Source organism: Desmodus rotundus, chromosome 3 (genome assembly GCF_022682495.2).
Source record: "Desmodus rotundus isolate HL8 chromosome 3, HLdesRot8A.1, whole genome shotgun sequence".
Taxonomy (NCBI): domain Eukaryota; kingdom Metazoa; phylum Chordata; class Mammalia; order Chiroptera; family Phyllostomidae; genus Desmodus; species Desmodus rotundus.
The window spans coordinates 176,761,301-176,783,818 of NC_071389.1; the positions used below are offsets into that span (position 1 = coordinate 176,761,301).

The window sequence follows — 22,518 nt, forward strand, 5'->3', positions numbered from 1 at the left end:
ACTCCAAAGATGTTAGGGGTTGTTTTCTTTGCATTGATATTATTGGTGGTATTGTTAGCACATTTGTCATGAATATTTAAGTGAAATGTAAATTTTTTTAATGTGAAAGTGATTTTTTAAAAAATAAAGCCCATTCTGAAAGGGGAAGGCCTAAAGCAAAATGGTTCCTTATGCCCTGTTGTAGTACTTTACATGAATGGAACAAGGTTCCACTATTCAGTCCTATTGGGGGGAAAGAGCGTATGAAATGGCATACCCTCAGGATATGTGTGTTCCTGAGCTTCAATTCAAAGTTAGAATAAAGGTAAAAATCAAAGTCAACCGAATGTCACCCCAAAGTCATTGAACCTTCTTTGCTCATCTTATGTTCTCTTAAGTCGGGTCTCAACTCTGACTTCCCTTATAACCCACTCACCCAAGAAAGTGTGCTGGTTTAATGAACATTTCTGCAGAGATGGGGGAGATCATCTCGATCATCTTGCATCAGAAAGAAAGACTTCTCTGTACAGTCTCTGCCCTCAAAGTCTTCCTCTCTCCTCAGAACCAACTTCTCTGTCTCTTTAACCCTCTCCTCACCAGCCTCTCTTCCCAGAGCCCCTGGTCTTTCATTCTTGCCCTTGTAAATTCTTAGTAGACAATTTAACATGCATACAACTCTGTTGATAGGGTGCTGCTTTGTCTTGTTTTGCACATAAATATTACTACGGCCATTACTTCACTCTCAGGCTCGGTAAACCCTGCTTCTGAGTGCTCCTCCCATCAAGCTCCAGATTTTGAGTGGGTTTCTCTGCTGTAGATATCAACCCCCACCTGCCACCCCCATCTCTTGAACTACTCTCTCTTTTTGGGTATGATCTCCAGGGAAACAACTACCAGTAGGCAGCTGCGGCAATTGCTCTGATTAACTATGAGTCCCTAGTGTCTTCTTTCCCACCCTCTTCAGTGCACGGTGATTTGGGAGTTTGGGTTCATACTTCCTGCCCTGCTGCCCCAGGTGCCTAGAGAAGCATTAAGAGCAGCATGGCTCTGGCTCTCCAATGCCTACCTTTGAATCCTGCCCCTCACCATTACTAGCTGTCTGCTCTTAGGTGGATTACCAAGCCTCTCTTCGCCACAGTTTCCTAATCAGCAACACTGGAGGAATAATAGTACCTTCCTCCCAAGGTTACTGTCAAAATTAAATGAGATAAACCAAATAAAGCACTTACAATGTACTGACTCATATCCAGCCCTCAATGAGTGCAATTAATTATCTATCTCCTACCAAATTCTGCTTCTTCATTACATTTTATTCTTAAAATCATGGCATAAACAACACATACAATTTTTTTGTGCACAGCACACACACACTCAATATGATTCAATCATAATACCTAGTAAATTGCAAAAGAAAGTATTTCACAACATATCAAAGTCTTTAGATAAAGGAAAACATCTAATAATCTGTGCTTTAAGATGACGCACCCACGCAGTGATCTGGAAGCAGCTGGGCTCAGTGCCCAGTCGCAGAGGCAGCTCGGCCATGGGGGTGGAGAGAGTGTGGTCCGTGACAGTGTGCACAGTGCTTTGAAGTGGCTGGGCTCCATTAACCCTCCCAACAACACTGGGGGTAACCTTGTGACCCCAACATTGCAGGCGTAGAAACTGAGGCCTGCGGAGCTTAGGTAATTTGCAGGAGACACATTAGTCACACACGCATTGGAACCCAGATCTTCAGAGCAATGTCTTTGGGTCACTGCTTGACTACGCCAAGTGATAGGCCCATTTCATTGTATTTAGTTCGGTATCTAAAATAGGTAATTAGGTCTCATTTCAAGAACAGTTTTGTTAATCATTCAACAGTTATTAAACAACCTCTAGGCGTAGCAAATGAGAAAAAGCTAAACACATCTTTGCCCTTTAAGGTTAGATTCAGTTTGCAAAGGAGGAGTGGCTGTGAGCAAAATACTGAGGAAAAATACTCAGGAGCTCTTACAAAGCAACCTACAATCTCTTATGAATTGTGGGCTGCATGTCATTTCACACTTTAAGGTCTCTGGATGCTTTCAAATCAATTGAATGTTATGGTTTACTTAGTAGCATTTGTTTTCTTTCTGGGTGGCATAAGAAATAACAGTGCCTCTTACAATCAGTGGCATTTTAGAGTCAAGAAAATATAAAATAATTAAATGGCTATTTATGTTAGAGCTACCAACAAATATTTACTTGTTAAAAAGTATACCTTTTTTATACGTAGTGAATGAAGTTTGTATCTATTACCACAAAGGTGGAAGTCATCAGTATCGCCCTTATTGATTCCCACTGCCTGGCTCAAGGTTCAATGTCCCTGGTCTCAAAAATGCAGGCTCAGCACGAAGTCTATCAGCCCTCAACCTTGGTTCGGAGCTGCCTGCACAAAGAATAAACAAAATAGCACGATTTCAGACAAAAGGACCACCCAGTGTTTCTGGAGACACAATGAAAGTTGAACTTTCAGAGAAGTCAGATTTCAAGGGGTGAGCTAGAGGGGGAAGATGTTCTGATAGAGTGTGGCACAGAGTCAGGGACATACAGAGGGTGTACGTACATCGTAAAAATCGGATGACAGAGTGCAATATAAGTGTGATGGACATTGACACGACAGTCACGATTCCAATCCTGGGCAAGCCACATACCGTTTTTTTGAACTTGGGGAAGTCACGTAATTATTTTGAACCTCGAGTTCCTCCCCAGTAAAATAGTTACGTTTAGTTGTGTGGGGAATGGAGATAATATTTGCAAAACACTTGGCAGGGACAGTAGGCACTCAATAAAAGGCACTAAAATTGTTTAGAAAGTTTTGAATAGAAGGAGCGAATGAGAAAAGCCCTGCTTTGGAAAATTAATGGGGAACCTGTGATTAACACAGGTTGGAGGAAAGAAACTGGTAAGTACAATAGAAAGCTAGTTAAGATGCTTTTTCAATTGTCCAGAAGAGAGGTGGGTGTGGGGAGGGCAAACTAGCGGAACCTGTCGGTGGAGAGGCGGCAGTCAGGTGTCTCTAGAAGCCGGGTGGGCAGGAGGGGCTACCAAGACTGTGAACGGGGACGGCACAGTACCTGCCGGGGACAGGGCCTTAGCGGGGAGGCCTGGAATCAGGGGCTCCAAGTTTGGCCTTGGCGGTGGACAGAAATGTGAGAGGAGGCAGGAAGTTCTCCACTGCCGCTGCCTAAATCCTTTACGGGGGACAATCTGTTCGCAGGCACCTCGCGACAAGTCAGACTTAGAATAGGAAGAGGGGCGAAGAGCGACCGGCCGGGACCCCGCGCAGCCAGGCAGAGGCGGAGCGCCGCTCTTCCCGCCTCTTTCTCCGCCAGTGCGCCCCTCCCCCGGTCCGCCCCACCGTGCACAGTTTCGTTGGGCGGAGTCCGAGGTGCCCCGCCCTCCCTACACTTTCGCGCTACAAGGCTTGTTCGCCAGGTGACCCTCGGTGGCCCCAGGTCGCCCCAGCCGCCTCTGCCACCCCGCATCCGGTAGCGTATCCGGAGCCCTGCGGCGACACAATGTTGGGCTTGATCAGGAACTCGCTGTTCGGCAGCGTAGAGACGTGGCCTTGGCAGGTCCTGAGCAAAGGGGACAAGGTAGGCCCGCAGGGCTGCCAGGGACCCGAAAGGGGCTGCGCTCGCAACGCGTCCTGATCGGGGCTGGAGCGGGTTCTGAAGGGCAGGTGGGACAGGAATGTGCCCCGGACTGTGCGTTAAGATTACTGCCGTGGGCACGGCCCTGCGCTGAACTGGGACGCAGGGAAGGAAGAGGTCCAGTGCCGCGGGGCAAAGGGATCTGCTGGGAGGAGGGGACACAGACAGGCCAGGCTGATTGGCTGGGAGAATCCCAGTTTGGTGAGATGGACAGCGCCTGTTGAATGCTTTCGTTCCTTTAAACATCCGGAGCACTGCTTTCTGAGAAACTCTCGGTTGCAGAAAAGACTAAAAGTGCTGTCCTTAAAATTTCTGTGTTCTCGGGAGACTAACATCACTGCCTGCACAGGCAAATCGGCCTGCCCCTCAAAACAAGGAGTCGGCCACTAGATTATAGTCTCGTCGCCGACAGGTACTCTGTGCGCTTAGTGGCTGTGTGCTCCGATTCCTCCTCATTTGTTAAAGGACTGTGTTGTCTGAGGACCGCGTTCCGGTTCCTAGTACACTGATCGTCACACAAAAGCCCTAAACAGTGCTCTGCATTCCTCAAGCAACTGTGGCAAGAGGCCTGCACTTCATCTGTGGGTGTTTCAGTTTCCTCAGCTATAGGATGAGCCCTCCTGTCCTGATCGAGGGTGACATTCAAATGCCTACAAGCAGCCAGGCAGCTAATGGAAATGGGTTAAAGTAGGCTGTTTTAGACTATAAGGCAAGGTGGGGACCGCAGCAAACCAGAGAGAGCGGGTCTGGCTGCTCCAGGTGATGTGAACCAGGGTGGCCAGATTTGTGTAAGGAAACCAGCAATCCAGATTCTTCGTGTGAAATCTCAATTTAAAATTAACTTGTTCAACAAATAACTATTTGTTGAGTGCCAGGCACTCTTATAGGCAATGGGGATGAAACAAAACTGGCATAATTCCTATCCTCATGGAATTTACACTTTAGTGACTAATGAACAAATAAGTCATAGGTATCAGATGGTGATTGGTGCTGTGAAGAAAGACAAACAGAAAGGAGGAGGAAGGAACAGGGAGTGTTCAGATTGAGGCTGTGATTTTAATTAAGGTAACTATGTCAGTTTTAACTGTTGGCAACTAACAGCAAGTGCTTGTAAACACTGCAAGATGAAGGATCTGTCTGTGGTGGGATCTGCCTGTGCACATGCCAGTCTGTGGACTCAGCCTAGTGACCTCTAGGGTCCCTGTTGTCCCCAGTGCTAGAAGAATCCACAGGTTACCAACAGCTCCCAGAGAGCTTTTCTTTCTGGAGTACAATCTGGCTCACTTGGTCTTTTTGGGTTAACAAACAATGCGAATACAGGCTGATGGTCTGGGCTGGTCTGCTGCCTGTTTGCCCTCAGATCCCTTCCTCACCCACTTCCTGCTCAGTTCTGTGTGTCTCCATGTGGAGTGGGGGCTGACACCTGTGGGCTGTTTCCCAGGCTCCAGTCAGCGGGCTCCCAGAGATGTTTGCCCAGTGGGAGGCACTAGTGGGAGATAAGAGGGCTGGAGGTGGGAGAAGCCAGAGTATTTCTCCCTCTCCCTCTCCACCCTGTCGTATTTCTGACACAAGGAGCTTCCCTGTGGCTCTTGCTAGAGAAGCCACCATGGTTCTAGCTCAGGTACCCAGTGATCCAGATGTCTGAGCTCAGGTAATAAATAAAACTCCCTCTACCTCTACTAGGGTGCTTACTAACCTGTCAACCACTCTGAACCCTGAAATTCCTCAACTATGAGAATGACAATGCCTATTTGTGTAACAACTAATTAAGATACTGGTAAAGCATTCAGATACTTGTAAAGCTTTCATATGTGTGTGTATATAAGTGAAAATTCATATGTGTGTGTATATATGTGTGCGTATATATATGAAAATTCAGGGTGTTCTTATTTTGAAGAGAGCCTCTCCGTGAAATTCTCCCTTACCCTGGAAAGAGTCTGAGTGAGAAACTGTTGTCTGCTGTCCCTGGGCACAGGGGTGGCACAGGCTGTGCCCCATGTGGCCTGGGTTTGGGCTCACCAGATGTTCTAGACTGATTCCAGGCACCTAGAGGGAGGCCCAGGCAACTGCAGACCTTATCACGTGCCTTCTGCACTGCTTGGGGAGGGAGGAGGACACATAGTCGCTTTGTTGGGCTGGGTGGATCTTGTGGGTGCTCGGAGCAGCACTGACATTAACAACGAGCATGTTTATGAGGTTTGTGTCCAGCCTGTCCGCACTGGTTGGGACCCAACTCCCTGGGTTTGAATCCTGGCTCCACTGCTTGCCCAACTGTAACTTGGGCACATGACTTATGTAAGCTCTTGTGCTCCTTCCTGTTTCATCTGAAAATAAAGTTAAAAACTAACTTCTTCACAGGATTGCTGGAGGGATTGAATGAATGAATCCATGTAAAATGTTTAAAATAATAACCTTACACATAGAAAGTACTGAGGTTGATGATGATAATGGTTGTTATTATTAATATTTTCTTATAATGAGAACATTGGATTTAAAAATTAGCATGCATACCCACCCAAGTGGCAAAGGAGAATAAAATGACCTTGCAAAGGAACTTGCAAATCCCATACCAAGCAGCATTCTTGTAAGATCTCTGTCTGGGACTTGAACTTGACCAGAGTTCTGACTAGATATTGAAAATTGGTGACCACAGGCCAAAATCTTCTTTTAGTAATCGATTGGGAGCATGAACTAGCTGAATGTGGGCAGCGAAGGACTATCATTATGTTCTATGGAACAAGGAACTGCACTTAAAGAAATCACACTTGAAAAATCAAATGTGTCGGCTGTATTAACTTGGCTGCTTTGTTTTCTGCAGAAATAGAGAGAACTCTACTCAAATTCAACTCCTTAAAATAGTTTTTTAGTATCCATTTCTCCAACCTAAATTTTCTCAGAGATCCTGAGGGTTTAGCAAGACATTCTGGGCATAGAGGCTGTGAAAAGCAGCGGTAGAGAAGCACTGGTTTTGTACCACCGGTTCTGCCACAGAACCGCCTTAAGACATTGTGACCACTTGTCTCCAGGATACATATAACTAGACAAGGGTCTCATCTCTCCACCCAGCTACCACTGTTGCATTCCTTGTCATTAGAGTAAAAACCAGGTTTCACCCCATGGCCTCCTTTCTCACAAATAGAGTGCCTACTGCACGCAAGATGTAGACACAGTGGTAAACAGTACAGACCATCCCTGACCCCATGGGGCTTTTGGCTGCAGGTGGAGGTTAAAAACATTACCATTCCATTTTAATTACAATAAGTATTGTGTTGTGAAAGGACAAGCACCTATAAAAAATATCATTGGGAGCTTGTTTTTCATTAGGATGCTCTCTGAGGAAGCAACTGTTCAGGTTGGGATCTGTCGGGGGGGGGGGGGGGGGGGGTAGGAGTCCATCAGGCAGAGACAGGAGAGGAAACAGCAGGTACAGAGGCCCTGAGGCAGGAATGACCTTGGCTTTTAAGGAACCAGCAGAGGGCCAGTGAGCAGGTACTCTGGGTGTAGCTGGCAAGGTAGGTAGAAGCTAGGTGGTCCCTGGACCATCTGGGATAGGCTAAGAACTCAGTCAGCGAAGGCTTTTAGGCAGGGGATTAATTAACATGATTAAATGTATATAGAATGTTCTGTAAATGTTCTCCAGGCCATCTCAACCTCATTCACAGCTGTAGTCACTCTTTATGCTGATGACTCGCAAATTTATATCCCAATGCCGGTCTCTGCTGATCTCCAGACCTGTGTGTCCAACTGCACGATGGAATGTCGCTCAGCTATAGCAGGAGGCAGGTGGACTGACAGATAGGTAAGGGCCCTTCCACTCTACAGCTGTCTGCCCTTGGAGTTCATAGGAAGGAAGGATCACTCAGCAAGAGGAAGCGGGGCTGAGTTAAGCCTTAAAGAATGGCAGACTTTTCATGGGCGTCTTGGCTTTCTGCCCCAAACTGGATTGCTTTCTTGGCAGTCTTTCTGGGGAACAGGCTGAGAGCACAGACCACCTATAACATTCCCCAGACACACTTGCAAAGTCCTATATTTAGATAACATGCAAAAAAAATCAGTTGAACTAATTTGGGGTAGACGAAACTGACTTGCTGTCAGATCACCACCATTGGACTAATGGTTACAAACCCAACTCCCCGTGACAGCCTGCATGTTCTTCAGGATCTGGGCCCTGCCAGAACCTCTGGCCTCCTCTCTTGCTCTGCCCTGCTTGACAGTCACCACTCCAGCCGCCATGCACCATTTGTATTCGTCACTGTCATCACACTGGTCCCTAAGTCTTCTCTTGCACCCCTCTTGTGCCCACTATCTGGAATTGCCCTCCCAAAACTGTCAGAGCATTTACAACATTGTATAACAACTTATATAATTCTTCTCAGCACCCCGCTAGACTGCCTATACCATATTGAGTTCCAAATCTGTAGCACCTGGCGGAGGTTTTCAGTAAATGTTTATTCAGTGAATCAATGCGTCAGTGACTGAATGTCCACTTGGATGACCTATAAGCCCCTCAAAGTTAGCATAAGCTACCCAAACTCATAAACACACACACCCATGCCCCCAAACTAACCTGAGTAACTCTTCTGTGGTCCCACACTGCCTTTACACTCTTGTCCCCCTAAACATACCATTATTTTATAACCTGTTTCCTGGCTACTTCCAGCAGACCGTGCCTCTCATGCGGTCAGACACCGTATCTTTCATCTCCACGCTGGAGCACATGGCAAGTGCTACCCCGTAGACGTCCCATAGTTGTTGGTGGACAGCATTAGATTAAAGTGTAAAATTTGAGGACTTATTGGGGATGAAGACACTTTGACAATTAGTAAGTAATTTTCAATGATCTAATTCCATCATGTTTTCTTACCATGATAACCTTAAAAATTAACATCGTTTGTAATTTCTTTATTCACACAAGGTACACTGCTTTTTACTTATTTTATTTACATTTAAATGTGCCCGCTTGGCAATTGGAATGAGCCAAATGTTCTTCACAAGAAGTAGTTTGGAACTTTATTTCATTTGCGTGTTGCCTCCCCTTGGAACTGCTGCCAGTCGCACAGGACCGACTGCAGAACACCATCCTGTTTAAACCTTTCTGCTAGAAATTTTCCAGAGACATCCTTTAAAGCTCTTTCCATCCCTAGATGAAATACTGTCGCGGTGGGTGGCCTCGGTGACCTCCCTTCCATATGGAGAATCACTACTCTCTGTGTAATAAACTGTAGTGTTTGAAACTGAAAAAATAACATTTAGGGGCTTAAATTCTGGTTCCAGTTTCACCATTTAGGAGCTATATGGTCTTAGGCAGCTCAGTCTCTCTGGTTCGTCATTGCCTCTTTGGTAAAATTACTTGGATTGGGTGAACTTTAAAACCTCCTTCATGCTGAAACTCTGTGATTCACAGATTGGCATTTCTGGAATTTAAGACATTTTAAGGGCTGAGACTCAGTGGACTTCGAGTGAAGGCTGAGTCTGCTCTCCGCTGTAACAGACAAAGCCAGAAAGAGCAAAACACCTCAAGTTTATATAACAGTTTGCTACTGAAGGCGCTGGGAATGTCAGACTCACCAAAGGTAGGGCCTCACAGCAAGCCACAGAATTAGTAGGCATGATGCCCCAAAGGCTAGGCCAATCCGTGGCCTCTTGATTCTTGGTCTTCTCTTTCCACAGGGGTGAAAGAGAAGAGTTAAAGAACAGTGTGATGATGGTGATGAGTACAAGTGGCTCACGGTGGCTGGAGCAGCCACTGTCAAGCAGGGCAGGGACGTTTATGAAATTGGCACTCAGGATTTGCTTTCAGATTTCCCTGGACCTTTTCTCACTGCTCTCCTTTAATTTCGTATGATAAAAACATTAGGTACTTTTTTACATTCTAAATATCACATTATAATAGTGCATGTACTGCACTTGTTCACACTACACAGGCCACTCACAGTCCTGCCCTTCTCCCGAGACTCATCACGTCGTGCCCTGGGCATCGGGAATCCACAGTCTAGGATGTCGTAGGAAGGCCTGTTTGACTGGCCTGGGGCAGCCGGGTCCTTTATCGTGTCTGTTTTTCATAATCGTTAGTAAGAGCGGCAGCTCCTTAATCAATAAATATCTATTGAACATCTCATGTGGAAAGCTCTGTGGTGTGGTTCCTACCCGCAGAGACTTTACAGCAGATTTTTCTAGTGTTCTGTTACCAGACAGTAAAATCAATGTAGAGCAGGTTTTTCTTCTCTTAGTGGAATTAATAAAATCCACTCAAATAGAGTAGAATAGAATTAAACAGAAGTAAATAGGGAAAAAAAGGCAAGTAGATCAAGATGCATCCTGTCCATAAGGGTAAAGTATTATTTTGTGAACCTGTTTCAGTCACATGCATGCTCATGAGAGGGCATGATGCAAACGTGCATTTCTTGTTGTGGATTGTAATTTTTTAAAAGTCTGAAAACACCTGCTTACAGTATGTTCAGAAATACAAATTATACTACTGAGATATCAAATGGCAAGGAGGAGGGGGTGACTGAGAGCTGCAGGGGTCTAAATGGGAAAGAAAAACGACCTTCGGCCAGAGACTCAACACAGGATCGTGATGAGGAGAGGGGACTGCTGCTGGGGAGGTAGGATCGTGGGGAAGTGGCCGTGGGGCTGAGTGTTCAGGGCAGTGGTGGGTACGATTCAGTGCGGTGAGCTGGGGAGAGGAGTCGCGTCTGGGAGCAGAGTGTGAACAGGACTACCCCGATTCTTCTAGAACGGCAGCGCCGCTACTGGAATGAGGCGAATCTTGGGGCCTCAGAGTTTTGTGGGATGGTTGTTGTATTTCTGTTTCCTCCTTTCCAGTTTTTTCTTCTCTTTTTCTGGATCTTCTGCTATTCAGATATTGGATTTCCTGGCTTGATCCTCTGATTTTTTTTTTTTCTATTTTCTACTTCTTTGCCTTTTTTACTTGACTTTCTGGAAGATTTCCTTCAACTTAATTGTCCAACCTTTCTACTGAATTTTTTATTTCTGTTGTATTTTTAATTTCCAAGAGCTCTTTGGTCTCTGAACATTCTATTTTTATAGCCTTCTGGGGGTGTTCTGGGTGGTACTGGAGGCAATATGTTCTCATCCTTCTGAGAATATTGATCGCATGAAGTTTTTTCTGCTGTCTCTACATTAGTACGAAATCCCAGAACCTGTTTCTCATGGCCCTTTATACTCAGGGCTATTTCTTCCACCCTGTGGCCATACTCAGGCCGTTATGCGAAGTTCCTCCTGTAGCTGGATTATCACTGCTTCCAGAGTCCTCACAGGTTGCTATTGGACATCTCTTAAGCACTGTGTATTCTCTCTCTCTAGGGAGAAGTGTCCTATGAGGAAAGGGCCTGTGAAGGCGGGAGGTTTGCCACAGTGGAGGTGACAGATAAGCCTGTGGATGAGGCTCTGCGGGAAGCAATGCCCAAAGTCATGAAGTATGTGGGAGGCACCAATGACAAGGGTGAGTGTCCCTGAAGGACGTGGCTCTGGTCTCAGGGGAGCCTTGCATGGTCTCGCTTCATCAGTGGAAAACACAAGGGAGAGGCCACAAGCCACCTGTCACTACCTGTTTCAGTGACATGTGAACTTGCTGCGCTGCCTGAGGAAGGAAGCTGCAGGAGACCACACTGACTTCAGCCCAGCCCACCCCTCGCTTTGTAGTATCCCTACGTGATATCACTGAGTTTGCACTTTTCTCTCAGATATGGGTTTTTTTTGTTGGTGGTGGGGAGGAGGGTGTGTTTTTTTTTAAACCCTACAGTGCTTTTGTCTTTGGATTGGTAGAGTGGGAGAAGTGGTGGCCCACGGTAAGTCAAGTCACAAAGAGAGGGCCGGCTTCTGCCCCCAGGCGGGAAATCTCCCTCGTCAGCCCCGTGGTAGCTTGGACTCCACGGGGTACTGAGGGACAGCAAGTGATGAGTACCCCTCAGGTCCCTTGCTGTGTTCTAGCAAAGAAACAGTCAGAGCCCTGGCCAGGTGGCTCAGTTGGTTGAAGTGTCATCCTGATGTGCCAGGGTTGCAGGTTCGATCCCTGGTCAGGGTGCATACAAGAATCAACCAATGATACATAAATAAGTGGAACAACAAATCAATGTTGCTTTTCCTCTCTCTCTCCCTCTTTCTCCCCACTTCCTCTCTGTCTCTAAAATAAATTTTAAAAAGAAGAAATAAAGGAAATAGTTATGATGATCACTTTTTTAAAAAAAGACAGCAGTTGGTGCTGGCTGCCTCCCTATTTTAAAATGATAGGCCTGCAGTTCCGTGTACCTGTTAGCATTAAATCATATGAACTGAATTCAAACTCTCCAATTTGGACTGTACTTTGGAACCACTGCAAACCCAAAATGGGTCAGAAAGCCAGGTGAAAACAGCGATGTCACGAGAATTTTTAGAATAGTTCTCAAGGTGATGACTTAGAAGGTTAGAAACTGGTGTTAACCTCAGGAGCACTTACTAGGACCACAGTAACCAGGCTGTAGATGATAAGTTGGCCTATGGGAGGTCAGGAAGGAATCCTTTTCTTCGTAACACTATCGTACCACTTTTTGTAAGAAAATATGTATAAAGTTATAAAACTTCTTAAAGAAAATCTTACAAATAACAAAACAGCACCCCTCATCCATCTTTTCTAGTACAATCATTGTCTTTGGGGGGTATTTCTTTAGGACTCTTTTCAAATATAATCATAGTGTTTATGTAATTGTATGTCCTGCTCCTGTTACTTATTTCATCCCTGTTTTCCACTGTTGTGAGATAGTCTTCAGCATAATTATTACCACCTCTATTACATGCATCGTGTGCCTATAGTTTACTTAGACATATTCCTATTTTGAGCCTACTTATGTGGCTCCCAGCTTCTCATAATTACAAATTCTGCTGCAATGAATATCCTATTACCTACAGCCCTTTCTGTATTTTGGGTATTTCCTTTAAATTGATTATTTAGATAGAAAGTAATTAGATACTGATATATTTACGGTCTTGATATATATTACCAAATAATTTGTTTTTCCAAAAGAGTGGAATCACTACACTCCAACTTCTAATATATGCAGATGAGGTCTTTTGTGTCTGTCTGGCTACATATTTTTAATGTCTCGTTTATTGTTAACTTCACGAACAAAAAGGATTGTCTCAGAAGGAGAGTGAGACCAGCAGACCTTCCGCAGGCCTGAGCGGTTTCTGCCTCTCATTCCCACCTCACTCCTTGGGTTTTCCTCTTTTCAGGAATCGGGATGGGGATGACTGTTCCCATTTCCTTTGCCGTGTTCCCCAGTGAAGATGGCTCCCTAGAGAAGAAGATCAAAGTCTGGTTCCGGATTCCCAACCAGTTTCAGAGTGACCCGCCGGTCCCCAGTGATGACAGCGTGAAGATCGAGGACAGGGAGAGCATCACCGTCTACTCCAGGTACGGGAGATTCCATCACGCTTCGATAAACGATTACCGCAGGAAGTTTGCTTCACACCCGTCACCCCACGTAGTTACGAATTCTCTTTCTTGAGACGAGAACTCTCTTAATAACTTCCAAATATACAACACAGTATTGCTAGCTGTAGTCACCTGACTGTACATTACATCCCCAGAACTAATTTCTCTGAGAGCTGGGAGTTTGTACCTTTTGACCACCTTTACTCGCTTCTCTCACCCCCACCTCTGGCAACCACCCATGTGTTCTGTGAGTTCATTTTTTTTAAGTCCACATGTGAGTGAGATCAGAGTATGTGCCTTTCTCTCTGACTTATTTCATTTAGCATAATGCCCTCGAGGTCCATTCACGTTGTCACAAGTGGCAGGATTTTATATATCACACTTTCTTTACCCATTTATCTGTAGATGGCCACGGACGTATTTTACCACGTATAATGTGCACTTTTTTGCCCAAATTTTTGAGGAAAAAATAAGGATGCGCGTTATACATAGGTATAATGATTACGTACCATGGGTATGATAATGGGTATAATAATCCCGTGTATAAAGTGCACAAAAACATGAGTGCGCATTATACCCAAGGAGAGCATTAAACACGGCAAAATACGGTAAGTTGTTTCCAGGTCTTGGCTATTATAAGTAATGTTACATTGAACGTGGGGATTCAGATATGTCCTAAGATAGTAATTTTATTTCCTTGACATATACACTCAGAAGTGGAATTGCCCGATCATGTGGGAGTTCTATTTTTAATTTTTTGAGGACTCCCCATACCGTTTTTCACAGTGGCTGCACCAATGTATATACCCACCAACAGTCCACAAGGGTTCCCTTTTTCGTATCCTCAACAACACTTTTATTTCCTGTGGGTTTGTTGTTGTTGTTAGAGAGGGGGGGGAGGGAGAAGGAGAGGGAGAGAAACATTCTTGTGCGAGAGAGGCACCTATTGATTGCCTCTCGCACGCCCCCAACTGGGGACCTGGCCCACAACCCCGGCATGTGCCTTGACTGGGAATCAAACCGGCAGCACTCAGTCCACTGAGCCACACCAGCCAGGGCTCCTGTGGTTTTCAAAATAGCAGTTATGGTAGTTTCCTTGCTTTCTGGTGTGTTTCAAGCACACCTTGACAATTCTTGTTCTACAGCTGGAATTAGTCGTTTCTCTAAGGAACCCTGGTTCCTTATGGCGGGAAAGGGTATCTGTTTAAAAGGTTCTATTAAAGCCAGGTCTGTGGAAGCCTCCTTTTAATTCGCTGAAATCTAAACAGATCAAAGGAACACCTGGTGTGCCGCCTGGCTCAGTGAATTTTCTTCTAACCTAACCTGCAGTCCTAAGTTAGCCTACGATCATTCCTCACCCAGCCACTTGGTGTCACTGCACAGCCGAATGTTCGTTCAAAGGTACCTTACCGTGGAAGGCAGAGGGAATGGGGTAGTAGAAGGCACAAGCCCTATTTCACATGAATGCGTTCGATGACAAAATAAATTCTAAAAGGAAAGCCTTGCATCCTGAATTCAGCCATTCCTTTTCTGTAACCGTGTGAAGAATATCCACAAAGGGATTATACATTTACTCACAGTATTAATTCACATGCTTTTACAATGAATAGAAGACTATGAAAAAAAAAATAACACTACCGGAATATTTTTCATTTGCACGAGAAGCAGTAGAATTATTTTTACACTTAGATGAGTAGCCCCGTTCCACCTCACTGCCCTCCCTCTGCTGTCTGTAAACACCACTTAGGTTAGAGAGCAGCCTCCTCCCGGTGCCCTTCCGCAGTGGGTTCTCACGGAGACCAACAGCAGCAGGGGCTGATGGCCTTAATGAAAGTTTCATGGTTTCAATGAAATGTCTGGGTATAAAGGAAAGGGTTAAAAACACAGAGTTCATTGTCGGGTGCAGTCCTAGCTCTACTGCTTAATGACTAGGACCTTTAGCTTGTTATTGAGTCCTCTGTGCCTCAGCTTCCCATCTGTAAGATGGGGGTAAGAGTACCGAGCCCACAGGGTTGTTGTGAGGATGGAATATGACATCTGTGAACACCTACACGGTGCCAGATGTGAGGGAAACGCTCAGTGAGTGTTCTCTACTTCACCACTTCACCTCCTTCTGAGAATTAAAGTTTTCCTAGAATCAACGACAAAAAGGTCAAGTTACTACAAATGTTCTCGAGTGCAAACCTCAACTCTAGTAATTGAGTTTTATAACTCTGGGCCTTCTGAGCTCCAGCTTTCTCATCTATAAAATAGAACATATGGTGCATTACTGTGAGGGTGCAGGGTCTTGGTCCTTGTCTTGCCTGTATTTCTCTAATTTTCCTTCTTCCCTAAAGACCTTAGTCCCCTCCCATAGCATCACTTGTCCCCCTTTCATCAGTAACTCTCCACACTGACCTCTGTCCAGCCCTTGAAAGTCTTATCATTCATCAGACTCATTGTGAAGGCCAAGGTGAGGGCACTTACACATTCATTCTTTCATTTAAAAAATCACATTCCTTTTTTACCTCCTCTGTACCAGGAATTGTTTTAGATCCCCCAAAACATAGCAGGGACCAAGCAAAGTGATTGCCCCTTGAAGTGTGAGAAACATTTGAGTGGAAAAAACATGCAAAAAACCAGATGTCTCAAGATAATTCAGGGAGTTGTTTCAGAGATAAGAACTGGTATCTGTGGGTTGAAAATGTTTCCACTCAAAAATAAAAACATTCTGCCCTGACCAGTGTGGCTCAGTTAGTTGGGCATCGTTCCACAAAGCAAAGGGCCACCGGTTCAATTCCCAGTCAGGGCATGTGCGTGGGTTGCGGGCTCGGTCCCGGTCAGGGTGCCTTTGAGAGGCAACTGATTGATGTTTCTCTCTCACACTGATGTTTCTCTCCCTCTCTTTCTCCTTCCCTTCCCCCTCTCTAAAAATAAATAAATAAAACCTAACACAAAACAAAACAAAAAAATCTCACATGTGCTCCTGGGAGACGCTCCAGCCCCAGTAACGTGCTGTCCTCTTTGGGCTGGCTCACCCGAATGGCCAGAGATATTTGTTGGGGGTAGGTCTGCCTAGTTTTCTGGGGAGTAGGCACCATTCTGGCATAAGGTGTCTATCAGTAAAATGGACAGATGACAAGGTAATGAGGGCCTTGCCCTGGAGGAATTCAAGTACCATGTGGACAGACATACGACAATTATGCTATGTAATGTTTGTACTAAGAAGGAAGTTTGGTTCAATTTGACAACTGAGTACTTCCGTTTTGTAAGCCACCTCACCTCTTAGAGCCCTGCCAATAATAAGATTCTGCTGTAAAACCTAATCATCTAAATTAATCACCTAAATCTAAATTAATTACCATTCATTCCCCACCAACTGGTCAGTTGCCCCGCCACTCTTTTACACACTGGTCCTTGGAAGGGGCTTCAGTCACCATCTCTGGGCTGGATGAGCCCAAGTCCACAGGGCTAGTGCTGCCTTTTCTCCCAAGCACCAGCCTTACTTACACGTCTTGCTCACCGGGGGTATCGCCACATAAACCTCTTCAGCTATCTTCCAAATCAACGTGTCCTAGACCAAACTCAGCTTTCCTCCCCAAATCTGATCCCATGTTCTCTGTCTTACTCAAGGTCCCCTCCATTCTCCTACCCATCCTATTCAAATGTCATCCTGACTCCACCTTCCACATCTAACTACTGGCCAAGTTCTAGTCAGCTCGTAGCTGCCCCTTCCCTTCCATCCACACTGCCTCAGGTCTCCATCACCTCTTGCCTAAACGATATCCAGGGCCTCCTGATTATTTCTAGTTCTTCCCCCTCTGCCCTTCCGAGGTGCCCTCGGATCACAGTCAGCCCAAAAGCTCAGGACTGATCACACTACTCCCCCTGCTGCTCAGCGCTGGCCGCGGGCTGCTGCCCGCCTCTGACCTAGACATATGTTAGGACTGGGACAAAAGCCCAAGCAAGCAATAAAATGCTCCTTCCCCCTGAGTAGGAGGATGGGTGAACTTTGGGTTGGATCCCCAAATGTTTAACCAGGCAGGGAAGCCTAGTAGAAATGCCTTGACATGGCACTTATTGCCCTCCATGCATAGCCCCACTCCACTGTCCCCCGATCTCTCAGAGCACCCCACCTCCACCCCCCCAATGGCTCCCCGAACACACATGCAACATCCACTTCCCTACCTCCACTCACCCAGCTCTTCTCAAATGTCCCCAGTCTCTGCTTATTGCAAGCCCTGGGAAGACAGGAGTTTTTGTCATATGGTCCATTGCTAGCATTAAGAAGAGATACTCAGTAAATAGTTGCTTAATATCACATGCTCTGTAGTGCTTTCCCTTTGTGTTCTAAGTCAGGTCATTCCCTATCGCCCACCCCCAGATCATTCTGTTTGTGCCTGTCACCGCAATTCTAGAACCTTCTGCCCTGCATATTGTCTTTCTGTCTTCCTGTCCCTACCACTACAGTTAGACCTCGCAAGGGCAGAGATATCTTTATCATCTTTACAACTCTGTGGTGTCTAGCTTGGGTTTTGTGCTCAGTGATGCTCAGCTCCATAAGTTTGGCTCGTCCTGATACCAAGAAACACCTCATGGTGTTAAGCCTCTTTCCCATTGATATGAGATTGTCAGCTGCTTGTCTTCCATTTCTTTGGCCTGGCACAGAGCTACATGCATAGCCGACTCTCCACAAATCGTGTTGACGTGTCGATTGCGAAAGCGTCAGACCAAGTTGGATGGTCAGGCTCAGAGCTACTCCATTTCTCTTTCTTCCTCGCTGCCTGTCTTCATCAGACACTCCCCGAGAGACAGCATGTTAAGGTTATTTGCGTCCTCGAACCTGCATCATTTCCTCCCCCAACTCCACCTCTAACTCTTCCAGCCCCTTTTAGTCAGTGTCTTTTGTATTTCTGGAATCCAAGACATGTGTTAGCTCCTTGGTTCCCATAGTAACCAAAAAAATCTTGAATGCTGAGCTCTGATGTTGGGTGAGATAAAATACATCGCCCCCAGGAGAGCTTCTTTGAAGATGGGGACTTTGAGACTTGTTAACAGGCTTACAAAAATAATATATAGACTTCACGTTTATTTCCTTTGAAGAGCTCCAGGCGCTTTATGAGCAAGCCTTAACTCATACTCACACATCGTGAATCCGGAGATCTGTGGGCACTGTGTTGTTACCCTCCGAGTACAGCTTGGAAGCTGAGGCGGAGAGGGATGAGGCAGCTTGTCCCAGGACCCAAGCCAGCCAGCCAGGGCTGGGCTTCCTTCATTATTCAGGGTTATGTGCCTGGTAGGATTTGGTGTTCTGGCTTGTTCATGCCTTTCTGTGACTTGGTTAGATTGGCAGGAAGGAGAATACATGTATCTATTCCATAGCCCACCCAGCTTTGCTTATTTCTAGTAGAAGGCTCCCAGGATGAAGCAATAGCAAAATTTTTATGCACCAGCATGTTGGTCCACATGGGGATAAATGTAAACAGTTGGAGTTTTTTCCCCAATACGAACTTAGAAATCCCCCAGTGGTGACATTCTCTGCACTCTCTCTGCTGGTCTCCTTGTGCTTCTCAGACAACTCTTTCTCAGGGTCTTTGCCAAGTCCTCGTCCTTCCCGCCACTTTGGGACTAGGAGTCCCCAGAGCACTTTACTGGTTCTCTGTTTGCTCCCCATCCATGCCTGGTCTCCCTCCTTACCATGATTCTAACCAGCACCTACTCTTTGGTAACTCCCATATTTCTCTCAGCTCTTGGACTCATCAATCTCCCAAACCAATAGCTCTGTTGACAGTCCTTTCCCAGTTCTAAGGAGATTTTCACAGTGCCTCCCACACACTTAGGGACACAGTCATGGTTGCATGAATGTATTTCACAGAGGCAACTTAAGTACATCAACATGCCCCAAACCAAATTATTAACCCTCCCAACCCTCCTCCCAAAGTGATGCTTCAGCCTAGAACCCCTGCTCTGACTACTGGCACCAGTCCTTCAGAGGCTTAACTGGAAGCCCTGGAGCATCCCCAACTCCCCTCTTCCCAACCTCCCCTCCACATCCAGGCACCTCTCAAATTTCCTTTGTCCTTGTCACCTCATCCTGGGCTGTTCCTGGCCCCCAACGACTCCATTTCTCCTGCCCCTCCACTGCCACCAGAGGCATCTCTACAAAATACAATCTGATCATATCAGCCTCTTACTTTAAAACCCCTTCGTAAACCAACCTTTGCATCTGAGGTCAGGATCAAAGTCCCTTCACAATGTGCCTGCCTCCAGCCAATCCACTTTTCCTGTTTGAATTCCCACTACTGTCCCCTTAGCATGTCCTTCGGGGGGTTGTTATGTGCATACGTGAACGTGGAGGCAAACAGACTGGAGCACCATCATCTCAGGTCTCTCAACCTGAAGACGGTAACTTCCGATGTTTATCCCAGAATTGTTCACTCAGCCAAGGGGTCTAATACGTGCCAGGCACCATGGTAGGTGCTCAGCTGCACCAGTGGGCAAAAAAGTGACCAAGATCCTTGCTTTGTGGAGCCTGTATGTTACCAGGGAACTCAGGTCATAAGCAGTGAACACAGTAAGTAAAGATAAAGTAGATAAAAGGAAGAAGAAAGGGGAAGGGGAGAGGGTTTGTAAGATTAAATAGGGTTTTGCCATTTGACCTAATTGAGCAGGTGAGATGGCCGATGGAGCCATCATTATCAGCAGGCCCTCTTCCCTGTTCAGGCCCCTGCTTTCGACTACCATCGTACCCCTCACCTCCGCAGCCAGGGAATCGGATGGCTGTTCCGAGCGAATTGTAAAGTAACAATAATGGCTACAATTTCTTGTGAGCTTACTGTGTGACAGGCACTGGGCTGAGCTGTTTACACAACCCTTTCTGCTTTAAGGTTCACAACCGCCTTCTGAGACGGATGCTTTCATCCCTGTTTAACAGATGAGGGAGAGACTAGAGAAATTAAAGGATTCGCCCAAGCCCATGAGCTAGAAAGTGGCAGAGGGAGGAGTTGAGCACACGACTAGCCATTTTTGCCTCCAACTGATGAATGAAGGCAGTTGTGAACCATTCCTTGGGATGTTTCCAAAAACCAGTAGCTTAATGAGCCAACATCACCCATTTTCACAAAAGAACAAGTTAGTGTCACAGCGTGGGAGGGGCTACAGAGAGCACTCAGCACCTGTACCTGCCTCCAGCATCTGCTTACTTTCGGACAGGTGGTTCTCAATCTTGACACTTTGAAAATAATTCCAGTGTCTGGCAAGCTTTTCTTGACAGAAAAAGACTTCCTTAATGATCATCCTCTGTCTGCTAATCCAGTTTCCTCTCATTTGAGCCTCAGTAAAGCTAGAGCTCAACGTTCTTCATCTGCCTTATAATTTTTCTCTGATATATTTGAAGAGCCAAGACTCCTCTATTCCAAGTTAGTCTCAGCCCTGTCCCTGTTCTGTAGCTGCTGTCTAGACATTATAATAACCAATCTCTTAAAGATAAAGTCCTGGGTGTTTTCATGTCAATAACCCTGTAATCAACGTGCTGAATGCTTGCTGAGAGTGACTAACCACTTGTAAAAGAGCAAAGCGTGAGTCAGAGAACCCCACCAAAAATAATGCATTTGGCCTAATCTTGGCCCGATGCAGATTCAGACTTTTGAGTCATAAAGCTCATTAGAAATGGGAATGTATTTGACTCTAATAAAGATTTTAGGGCAACACAGATTCAGAGTGGTATATTTAGGGTAGGCCACAGGATAGATGTTGGAGCGTAGGCACATGACGTAAGGAGAGAATAATAATCTTGAAAACAGAGGCTTTATTGCTTTCTTGTTCCCACCTTCTGCCATCAGGAGAAAAGCCTGATTTTAGAATAAGTCTTCTTACTAGAAAAAGAAGGCTTTCATGATTTGATCGGGGAAGGGATTTATTACAAGTGATTTTTTTTATTTGGGGCATGCTTAAAGCCTGCCCAGGGGCTCCCAAAGCTTCCTCGGGTCCCCACCTTTGGTGGCTGTGTTTGAACGAAGCTGCTGCTTCTCGCTGCTGTGAGGTGCTGACTGGTTGGAAAACTGCTCTGCTGGGGGAGGAATGTCACCAGCAGCTGCACCCTGACTCCCCTTTATCCTGCCTCCGCGCCTAGCCGGAGACCGCGGCAACAAGAGAAGAGGAGCAGCAATAGAGGGAGCTAGAGAAAAGGGTGAAGGCAGCCGACGTCTCCGGGAAAAATCAGAGGAAAAAGGAAGCTCGCATTTAATACAGAACTACTATGTTTCAGGCTGTGCATCAGAGGTTTTCACAACCGTAATTGCACTTAATGCTCATAACAACCTTGGAAGAAAAAGAAAACATGCCCCAGTTTTACAAACGAGGGTCCGCAGCTCAGAGAGGTCCAATCTACCCATCTAGGAAGTGGTGGACTCACAGTCTTACCACAGTAGCATGAGTGTCATACTAAACGCGGCGAGTGACGTTTTTGGAAAGACCCCCCTGTCTCGGAGACCATGTCCTTTCTTAACTAGCCCTTGCTCTTGTACCCTCAGGCAGTTCGGGGGTTATGCCAAGGAAGCCGACTACATAACCCAAGCCGCCCAGCTGCGCACCGCCCTGGAGGGCACAGCCACCTACCGGAGTGACATCTACTTCTGCACTGGGTATGACCCTCCCATGAAGCCCTACGGACGTCGCAACGAGGTCTGGCTGGTGAAGACCTGAACCAGAGCCTTGGGATGCGTGCTTGTGCCCACGCACTAGGCGGGCGGGAGGGGCTTTGAGCTGCAACTTCAGCTCAACCAACGTTCCTTGCAGGCCACTGACGGCCAGTTTTCTGAGATAAGCCTGTTCAGTATGCAGGGGCTCTTTTTCTCATGATGGGAAATACAGCTGAGATAGGCCACATCCCTCTAATTGATCTAGAATGTTCTGTGGTAGACCAGGAAACCCTCAGCGGCATTTTCCCAGCTATCTGGGTCTCAAAACACTTGATACTTTAAAATTATGGAATCTGCATTTTTGTAATTGAGGGGAAAATGTGATTTGTGTATGATCTTTTATCTGTGATTCTTATAAGAGCTTTGTCTAAAAAGAAACTGAAAATAAAGTTCTTTGACTTAAACAGCTGAGACAAATCCTAAGTATAATTATTTCAAGATTCTACCATCTTTGGATGCCAGAGTGGAGGGGGTTGGGAGAAGGGGTGAAAGGTAAAGGGATTAAGTACAGATTTGTAGTTACAAAATTGTCTCGGGGATGTAGAGTACAGCACAGGGAATGTAGTCGATAATATTGTAACAACTATGTATGGTGCCTGGTGGGTACCGGAAATACGGGGGTAACACTGTATAAAGTATGGTTGTCTCACCACGATGCTGTGCACCTGAAACCAATATAAAATACTATTGAAAGTAAACTGTAAATGAAACATAAAAAATATTTTGAAAGATTCTACCATCTTGTAGA

The 22,518-nt window shown here is 45.9% G+C and overlaps 1 protein-coding gene across 1 annotated transcript; it reads left to right on the forward strand.

Moving 5' to 3' along the window:
• The first annotated feature begins 3,398 nt into the window (after window positions 1-3,398).
• On the forward strand, window positions 3,399-22,176 carry HEBP1 (heme binding protein 1). The gene is made up of 4 exons (XM_024575717.4): window positions 3,399-3,599; window positions 10,986-11,124; window positions 12,891-13,071; window positions 21,603-22,176. Exons 1-4 carry the CDS (start codon window positions 3,522-3,524, stop codon window positions 21,772-21,774), a joined length of 570 nt encoding a protein of 189 aa, XP_024431485.2. The 5' UTR covers window positions 3,399-3,521; the 3' UTR covers window positions 21,775-22,176.
• The last annotated feature ends 342 nt before the right edge of the window (window positions 22,177-22,518 follow it).